This window comes from Oncorhynchus masou, unplaced genomic scaffold, assembly GCF_036934945.1.
Source record: "Oncorhynchus masou masou isolate Uvic2021 unplaced genomic scaffold, UVic_Omas_1.1 unplaced_scaffold_1221, whole genome shotgun sequence".
Classification (NCBI taxonomy): domain Eukaryota; kingdom Metazoa; phylum Chordata; class Actinopteri; order Salmoniformes; family Salmonidae; genus Oncorhynchus; species Oncorhynchus masou.
Window position 1 is genome coordinate 75001 of NW_027002009.1, and position 10000 is coordinate 85000.

Here is a 10000-nt window from a genome sequence, read left to right on the forward strand (position 1 = left end):
ATCTAAACCCACAGACACCTCAACTACGTTGCAACACATACTATCTAAACCCACAGACACCTCAACTACGTTACAACACATACTATCTAAACCCACAGACACACTTCAACTACGTTACAACACATACTATCTAAACCCACAGACACACCTCAACTACGTTGCAACACATACTATCTGAACCCACAGACACCTCAACTACAAGTACTTTAACGTGTAGGGCTTCTCAAGGTTACTCTCAAATGTACACGCTGTGTTGATCAGTAATGGACACGCTGTGTTGATCTGTAATGGATACGCTGTGTTGATCAGTAATGGACACGCTGTGTTGATCAGTAATGGACACGCTGATCTGTAATGGACACGTTGTGTTGATCAGTAATGGACACGTTGTGTTGATCTGTAATGGACACGCTGTGTTGATCAGTAATGGACACGCTGTGTTGATCAGTAATGGACACGTTGCGTTGATCAGTAATGGACACGCTGATCTGTAATGGACACGCTGTGTTGATCAGTAATGGACACGCTGTGTTGATCAGTAATGGACACGTTGCGTTGATCAGTAATGGACACGCTGTGTTGATCAGTAATGGACACGCTGTGTTGATCAGTAATGGACACGCTGTGTTGATCAGTAATGGACACGCTGTGTTGATCAGTAATGGACACGTTGCGTTGATCAGTAATGGACACGCTGTGTTGATCAGTAATGGACACGCTGTGTTGATCAGTAATGGACACGTTGTGTTGATCTGTAATGGACACGTTGCGTTGATCAGTAATGGACACGTTGTGTTGATCAGTAATGGACACGCTGTGTTGATCAGTAATGGACACGTTGTGTTGATCAGTAATGGACACGTTGCGTTGATCAGTAATGGACACGCTGTGTTGATCAGTAATGGACACGCTGTGTTGATCAGTAATGGACACGTTGCGTTGATCAGTAATGGACACGCTGTGTTGATCAGTAATGGACACGCTGTGTTGATCAGTAATGGACACGTTGTGTTGATCTGTAATGGACACGTTGCGTTGATCAGTAATGGACACGTTGTGTTGATCAGTAATGGACACGCTGTGTTGATCAGTAATGGACACGTTGTGTTGATCAGTAATGGACACGTTGCGTTGATCAGTAATGGACACGCTGTGTTGATCAGTAATGGACACGCTGTGTTGATCAGTAATGGACACGTTGTGTTGATCAGTAATGGACACGCTGTGTTGATCAGTAATGGACACGTTGTGTTGATCAGTAATGGACACGCTGTGTTGATATGTAATGGACACGCTGTGTTGATCTGTAATGGACACGCTGTGTTGATCTGTAATGCACACGCTGTGTTGTCCTGTAGGATCTGTCTGGCGGAGGTGTACCAGGACAAGCCTCTGATAGCGAAACTACAGGGAAGGAAACACGACCCCAACGACCCCAAGGTAACACACACACACACCACCCGTCAGTTCACGACCCCAACGACCCCAAGGTAACACACACACACACACCACCCGTCTGTTCACGACCCCAAGGTAACACACACACACCACCCGTCTGTTCACGACCCCAACGACCCCAAGGTAACACACACACACCACCCCGTCTGTTCGCGACCCCAACGACCCCAAGGTAACACACATACACCACCCGTCTGTTCACGACCCCAAGGTAACACACACACCACCCGTCTGTTTACGACCCCAACGACCCCAAGGTAAAACACACACACCACCCCGTCTGTTCACGACCCCAATGTAACACACACACCACCCGTCTGTTTACGACCCCAACGACCCCAAGGTAAAACACACACACCACCCCGTCTGTTCACGACCCCAATGTAACACACACACCACCCGTCTGTTAACGACCCCAAGGTAACACACACACACCACCCGTCTGTTAACGACCCCAAGGTAACACACACACACCACCCGTCTGTTCACGACCCCAAGGTAACACACACACACCACCCGTCTGTTCACGACCCCAAGGTAACACACACACACACCACCCGTCTGTTCACGACCCCAAGGTAACACACACACGCCACCCGTCTGTTTACGACCCCAAGGTAACACACAACGACCCCAAGGTAACACACACACACAGAGGTTGGGTCAGGGGGCAGTAGATTGAGAGGTTGGGTCAGGGGGCAGCAGGCTGAGAGGTTGGGTCAGGGGTCAGGTTGAGAGGTTGGGTCAGGGGGCAGCAGGCTGAGAGGTTGGGTCAGGGGGCAGCAGGCTGAGAGGTTGGGTCAGGGGGCAGCAGGCTGAGAGGTTGGGTCAGGGGGCAGTAGGTCAGATTGAGAGGTTGGGTCAGGGGGCAGCAGGCTGAGAGGTTGGGTCAGGGGGCAGCAGGCTGAGAGGTTGGGTCTGAGGGCAGTAGATTGAGAGGTTGGGTCAGGCGGCAGTAGATTGAGAGGTTGGGTCAGGCGGCAGTAGATTGAGAGGTTGGGTCAGGGGGCAGTAGGTCAGATTGAGAGGTTGGGTCAGGGGGCAGTAGGTCAGATTGAGAGGTTGGGTCAGGCGGCAGTAGATTGAGAGGTTGGGTCAGGGGGCAGTAGGTCAGATTGAGAGGTTGGGTCAGGGGGCAGTAGGTCAGATTGAGAGGTTGGGTCAGGCGGCAGTAGATTGAGAGGTTGGGTCAGGGGGCAGTAGGTCAGATTGAGAGGTTGGGTCAGGGGGCAGTAGGTCAGATTGAGAGGTTGGGTCAGGCGGCAGTAGATTGAGAGGTTGGGTCAGGGGGCAGTAGGTCAGATTGAGAGGTTGGGTCAGGGGGCAGTAGGTCAGATTGAGAGGTTGGGTCAGGGGGCAGTAGGTCAGATTGAGAGGTTGGGTCAGGCGGCAGTAGGTCAGATTGAGAGGTTGGGTCAGGCGGCAGTAGGTCAGATTGAGAGGTTGGGTCAGGCGGCAGTAGGTCAGGTTGAGAGGTTGGGTCAGGGGGCAGTAGGTCAGGTTGAGAGGTTGGGTCAGGGGGCAGTAGGTCAGGTTGAGAGGTTGGGTCAGGGGGCAGTAGGTCAGGTTGAGAGGTTGGGTCAGGGGGCAGTAGGTCAGGTTGAGAGGTTGGGTCAGGCGGCAGTAGGTCAGATTGAGAGGTTGGGTCTGAGGGCAGTAGGTCAGGTTGAGAGGTTGGGTCAGGGGGCAGTAGGTCAGATTGAGAGGTTGGGTCAGGGGGCAGTAGGTCAGGTTGAGAGGTTGGGTCAGGGGGCAGTAGGTCAGGTTGAGAGGTTGGGTCAGGGGGCAGTAGGTCAGGTTGAGAGGTTGGGTCAGGGGGCAGTAGGTCAGGTTGAGAGGTTGGGTCAGGGGGCAGTAGGTCAGGTTGAGAGGTTGGGTCAGGCGGCAGTAGGTCAGATTGAGAGGTTGGGTCTGAGGGCAGTAGGTCAGGTTGAGAGGTTGGGTCAGGGGGCAGTAGGTCAGATTGAGAGGTTGGGTCAGGGGGCAGTAGGTCAGGTTGAGAGGTTGGGTCAGGGGGCAGTAGATTGAGAGGTTGGGTCAGGGGGCAGTAGGTCAGGTTGAGAGGTTGGGTCAGGCGGCAGTAGGTCAGATTGAGAGGTTGGGTCAGGCGGCAGTAGGTCAGATTGAGAGGTTGGGTCAGGCGGCAGTAGGTCAGATTGAGAGGTTGGGTCTGAGGGCATTAGGTCAGGTTGAGAGGTTGGGTCAGGGGGCAGTAGGTCAGATTGAGAGGTTGGGTCAGGGTGCAGTAGGTCAGGTTGAGAGGTTGGGTCAGGGGGCAGTAGGTCAGATTGAGAGGTTGGGTCAGGGGGCAGTAGATTGAGAGGTTGGGTCAGGGGGCAGTAGGTCAGATTGAGAGGTTGGGTCTGAGGGCAGTAGGTCAGATTGAGAGGTTGGGTCAGGGGGCAGTAGGTCAGGTTGAGAGGTTGGGTCAGGGGGCAGTAGGTCAGGTTGAGAGGTTGGGTCAGGGGGCAGTAGGTTGAGAGGTTGGGTCAGGGGGCAGTAGGTCAGGTTGAGAGGTTGGTTCAGGGGGCAGTAGATTGAGAGGTTGGGTCAGGGGGCAGTAGGTCAGGTTGAGAGGTTGGGTCAGGCGGCAGTAGGTCAGATTGAGAGGTTGGGTCAGGGGGCAGTAGGTCAGATTGAGAGGTTGGGTCTGAGGGCAGTAGGTCAGATTGAGAGGTTGGGTCTGAGGGCAGTAGGTCAGATTGAGAGGTTGGGTCAGGGGGCAGTAGGTCAGATTGAGAGGTTGGGTCAGGGGGCAGTAGATTGAGATGTTGGGTCAGGGGGCAGTAGGTCAGATTGAGAGGTTGGGTCAGGGGGCAGTAGGTCAGATTGAGAGGTTGGGTCTGAGGGCAGTAGGTCAGGTTGAGAGGTTGGGTCAGGGGCAGTAGGTCAGATTGAGAGGTTGGGTCAGGGGGCAGTAGGTCAGATTGAGAGGTTGGGTCAGGGGGCAGTAGATTGAGATGTTGGGTCAGGGGGCAGTAGGTCAGATTGAGAGGTTGGGTCAGGGGGCAGTAGGTCAGATTGAGAGGTTGGGTCTGAGGGCAGTAGGTCAGGTTGAGAGGTTGGGTCAGGGGGCAGTAGGTCAGATTGAGAGGTTGGGTCAGGGGGCAGTAGGTCAGATTGAGAGGTTGGGTCTGAGGGCAGTAGGTCAGATTGAGAGGTTGGGTCAGGGGGCAGTAGGTCAGATTGAGAGGTTGGGTCAGGGGGCAGTAGGTCAGGTTGAGAGGTTGGGTCAGGGGGCAGTAGGTCAGATTGAGAGGTTGGGTCTGAGGGCAGTAGGTCAGATTGAGAGGTTGGGTCAGGGGGCAGTAGATTGAGAGGTTGGGTCAGGGGGCAGTAGGTCAGATTGAGAGGTTGGGTCTGAGGGCAGTAGGTCAGATTGAGAGGTTGGGTCAGGGGGCAGTAGATTGAGAGGTTGGGTCAGGGGGCAGTAGGTCAGATTGAGAGGTTGGGTCAGGGGGCAGTAGGTCAGATTGAGAGGTTGGGTCTGAGGGCAGTAGGTCAGGTTGAGAGGTTGGGTCAGGGGGCAGTAGGTCAGATTGAGAGGTTGGGTCAGGGGGCAGTAGGTCAGATTGAGAGGTTGGGTCTGAGGGCAGTAGGTCAGATTGAGAGGTTGGGTCAGGGGGCAGTAGATTGAGAGGTTGGGTCTGAGTGACACGAGCTCCGAGGCTGTATCATTACTGCTCCACCATCCAAGACACAGGTGTTGTGTTAATCTGTTAGTTAATCTGTGTGTGTTTGTGTTAGTTAATGTGTGTGTTTGTTAATCTGTGTGTGTTTGTGTGTTAGTTAATCTGTGTGTGTTTGTGTGTTAGTTAATCTGTGTGTGTTTGTGTGTTAGTTAATCTGTGTGTGTTTGTGTGTTAATCTGTGTGTGTTTGTGTTAGTTAATCTGTGTGTGTTTGTGTGTTAGTTAATCTGTGTGTGTTTGTGTGTTAGTTAATCTGTGTGTGTTAGTTAATCTGTGTGTGTTTGTGTGTTAGTTAATCTGTGTGTATTTGTGTGTTAGTTAATCTGTGTGTATTTGTGTGTTAGTTAATCTGTGTGTATTTGTGTGTTAGTTCATCTGTGTGTGTTTGTGTGTTAGTTAATCTGTGTGTGTTTGTGTGTTAGTTAATCTGTGTGTGTTAGTTAATCTGTGTGTGTTAGTTAATCTGTGTGTGTTAGTTAATCTGTGTGTGTTTGTTAATCTGTGTGTGTTTGTTAATCTGTGTGTGTTTGTTAATCTGTGTGTGTTTGTTAATCTGTGTGTGTTTGTGTGTTAGTTAATCTGTGTGTGTTTGTGTGTTAGTTAATCTGTGTGTGTTAGTTAATCTGTGTGTGTTAGTTAATCTGTGTGTGTTAGTTAATCTGTGTGTGTTAGTTAATCTGTGTGTGTTAGTTAATCTGTGTGTGTTTGTTAATCTGTGTGTGTTTGTTAATCTGTGTGTGTTTGTTAATCTGTGTGTGTTTGTTAATCTGTGTGTGTTTGTTAATCTGTGTGTGTTTGTTAATCTGTGTGTGTTTGTTAATCTGTGTGTGTTTGTTAATCTGTGTGTGTTTGTTAATCTGTGTGTGTTTGTTAATCTGTGTGTGTTTGTTAATCTGTGTGTGTTTGTTAATCTGTGTGTGTTTGTTAATCTGTGTGTGTTTGTTAATCTGTGTGTGTTTGTTAATCTGTGTGTGTTTGTTAATCTGTGTGTGTTAGGTTATCTGTGTGTGTTAGTTAATCTGTGTGTGTTTGTGTGTTAATTAATCTGTGTGTATTTGTGTGTTAGTTAATCTGTGTGTGTTTGTGTGTTAGTTAATCTGTGTGTGTTTGTTAATCTGTGTGTGTTTGTTAATCTGTGTGTGTTTGTTAATCTGTGTGTGTTAGTTAATCTGTGTGTGTTTGTGTGTTAATTAATCTGTGTGTATTTGTGTGTTAGTTAATATGTGTGTATTTGTGTGTTAGTTAATCTGTGTGTGTTTGTGTGTTAGTTAATCTGTGTGTGTTTGTGTGTTAGTTAATCTGTGTGTGTTAGTTAGTCTGTGTGTGTTAGTTAATCTGTGTGTGTTAGTTAATCTGTGTGTGTTAATCTGTGTGTGTTAGTTAATCTGTGTGTGTTTGTTAATCTGTGTGTGTTTGTTAATCTGTGTGTGTTTGTTAATCTGTGTGTGTTTGTTAATCTGTGTGTGTTTGTTAATCTGTGTGTGTTTGTTAATCTGTGTGTGTTAGGTTATCTGTGTGTGTTAGTTAATCTGTGTGTGTTAGTTAATCTGTGTGTGTTAGTTAATCTGTGTGTGTTAGGTTATCTGTGTGTGTTAGTTAATCTGTGTGTGTTTGTGTGTTAGTTAATCTGTGTGTGTTTGTGTGTTAGTTAATCTGTGTGTGTTTGTGTGTTAGTTAATCTGTGTGTGTTAATCTGTTTGTGTGTTAGTTAATCTGTGTGTGTTAGTTAATCTGTGTGTGTTAGTTAATCTGTGTGTGTTAGTTAATCTGTGTGTGTTAGTTAATCTGTGTGTGTTTGTTCCAGGAATGTTCGACAGTGTTCCGTGAGTTTGTGTCGTTACTCAGACAGAAGTTCAGCTCCGCCTCCGGGTCGTGTGATGTCACCATCCCTGACACCAAGACACAGCTGTTCTCACGGTAACACAGACACTCATACACACACACCTCACGGTAACACAGACACTCATACACACACACCTCACGGTAACACAGACACTCATACACACACACCTCACGGTAACACAGACACTCATACACACTTATGAAAACACACACACCTCATGGTAACACAGAGAACATCTGATGAAAACCCACTCCTCACGGTAACTCATACACACTTATGTAAAAACACACACACCTCACGTTAACACAGACACTCATACACACTTATGAAAACACACACCTCACTGTAACAGACACTAATACACACTTATAAAAACACACACACACCTCACGGTAACAGACAGAACATCTGATGAAAACCCACTCCTGTGTTCTCCTATTGGCCGATGTGTGTTGTTGATTTCATTTAGGTTTAAGGTGTACACCCTGGAGGACATGTCAGATGAGAACACCAAGGACTCTCTCAACAGGTAGGAGATACAACAATACAACTATCTGACATGAATATCAACACATGACAACTATCTGACATGAATATCAACACATGACAACTATCTGACATGAATATCAACACATGACAACTATCTGACATGAATATCAATACATGACAACAATACAACTATCTGACATGAATATCAATACATGACAACTATCTGACATGAATATCAACACATGACAACAATACAACTATCTGACATGAATATCAACACATGACAACAATACAACTATCTGACATGAATATCAACACATGACGACAATACAACTATCTGACATGAATATCAACACATGACAACAATACAACTATCTGACATGAATATCAACACATGACAACAATACAACTATCTGACATGAATATCAATACATGACAACAATACAACTATCTGACATGAATATCAACACATGACAACAATACAACTATCTGACATGAATATCAACACATGACAACAATACAACTATCTGACATGAATATCAACACATGACAACTATCTGACATGAATATCAACACATGACGACAATACAACTATCTAAAACACGATGTAAAGAAATAGTAATAATTTTAACTAGACAAGTTAAGGACAAATTCTTATTTAAAATGACGGCCATGAATATAAATGCATGTCGACCATTATTTCCATTATCCTAGTATGTTATCTTTCTATAATGGTTGTGTCTCTCTCTGTCTCTCTCTGTGTCTCTCAATTCAATTCAAGGGCTTTATTGGCATGGGAAACATGTGTTAACATTGCCAAAGCAAGTGAGGTAGATAATATATAATGTGAAATAAACAATAAAAATTAACAGTAAACATTACACATACAGAGGTTTCAAAACAATAAAGACATTACAAATGTCATATTTATATATATTTAGTGTTTTAACAATGTACAAATGGTAAAGGACACAAGATAAAATAAATAAGCATAGATATGGGTTGTATTTACAATGGTGCGTGTTCTTCACTGGTTGCCCATTTCTCGTGGCAACAGGTCACAAATCTTGCTGCTCTGATGGCACACTGTGGAATTTCACCCTGTAGATATGGGAGTTTTTCAAAATTGGATTTGTTTTCGAATTCTTTGTGGATCTGTGTAATCTGAGGGAAATATGTCTCTCTAATATGGTCATACATTGGGCAGGAGGTTAGGAAGTGCAGCTCAGTTTCCACCTCATTTTGTGGGCAGTGAGCACATAGCCTGTCTTCTCTTGAGAGCCATGTCTGCCTACGGCGGCCTTTCTCAATAGCAAGGCTATGCTCGCTGAGTCTGTACATAGTCAAAGCTTTCCTTAATTTTGGGTCAGTCACAGTGGTCAGGTATTCTGCCGCTGTGTACTCTCTGTGTAGGGCCAAATAGTATTCTAGTTTGCTCTGTTTTTTTGTTAATTCTTTCCAATGTGTCAAGTAATTATCTTTTTGTTTTCTCATGATTTGGTTGGGTCTAATTGTGCTGCTGTCCTGGGGCTCTGTAGGGTGTGTTTGTGAACAGAGCCCCAGGACCAGCTTGCTTAGGGGACTCTTCTCCAGGTTAATCTCTCTGTAGGTGATGGCTTTGTTGTGGAAGGTTTGGGAATCGCTTCCTTTTAGGTGGTTATAGAATTTAGCGTCTCGTTTCTGGATTTTGATAATTAGTGGGTTTGAGTTTGAGTTTATTTTTATTTTTACAGGGACAGTGCACATTAATCAACGTTTCAGTAAAAGTGCCGGTTTTAGCCAGCCTGCTAATTTTCAACCGCAGTCCCTGGGCAGGTTATTAAAAACAATTACAATATAGACAATAGCAACATAGGACAAGCAAGACGTAGCATACAGACAGAGCAACATAGAGCAAAAAGCAGCAAGACAAAATTCATAAAAGCAACAGTGTTTCCACACCTCACAAGCTACAGACAACAGACAACATGGAAAGCGGCAACACACAGCTAGGGATTATGTTCACAAATCTGATTGACCTTTAGCCATGTCTTCAAGCATTTTGTGAAAGTGTGATATGTGGTGCAGTTATGTGTGTCTGATGGCAGTGTATTCCAGACATGAAGCTCTCACAGAGAATGCAGATTTACTAAAGGTGCTTTTCCTTAGGGGAACTATACAGTCACCTCTCATGGCAGACCTTGTGTATCTGCTGCCATATGTCTGGGTTTTCTGTTTAACAAAAATATTGAGTGGAGGGGGAGCCAGGCCATTAAGGATCTTGAATACAAGACATGCGTCGGTGTATTGCACAAGATTTTCCCAACTCAAGAGCTCATGCTTTCTAAGGATGTGACAATGATGATGGCTATTGGGCTTCCTATCAAGCACTTTGAGAGCCTGTTTGTAAACAGACTGAATAGGTTTTAATGTTGTACAGCAAGCTTGGGCCCAACTAGTCAAGCAGTATGTTAAGTGGGGGAGTATCATAGAGTTGAAGTACAGTTTTGCTACCTCTGTAGTCAAACAATTTCGTATAA

At 45.9% G+C, this 10000-nt stretch overlaps 1 protein-coding gene across 1 annotated transcript in view; it reads left to right on the top strand.

The window, feature by feature from the left end:
- Positions 1–10000, top strand: part of LOC135529969 (general transcription factor 3C polypeptide 1-like) — a 120780-nt gene that overhangs the window by 64403 nt on the left and 46377 nt on the right. The window contains 3 exon segments of the mRNA XM_064958368.1: positions 1359–1440; positions 6954–7066; positions 7462–7521. Of these exon segments, the coding sequence (XP_064814440.1) occupies positions 1359–1440; positions 6954–7066; positions 7462–7521 (255 nt within the window).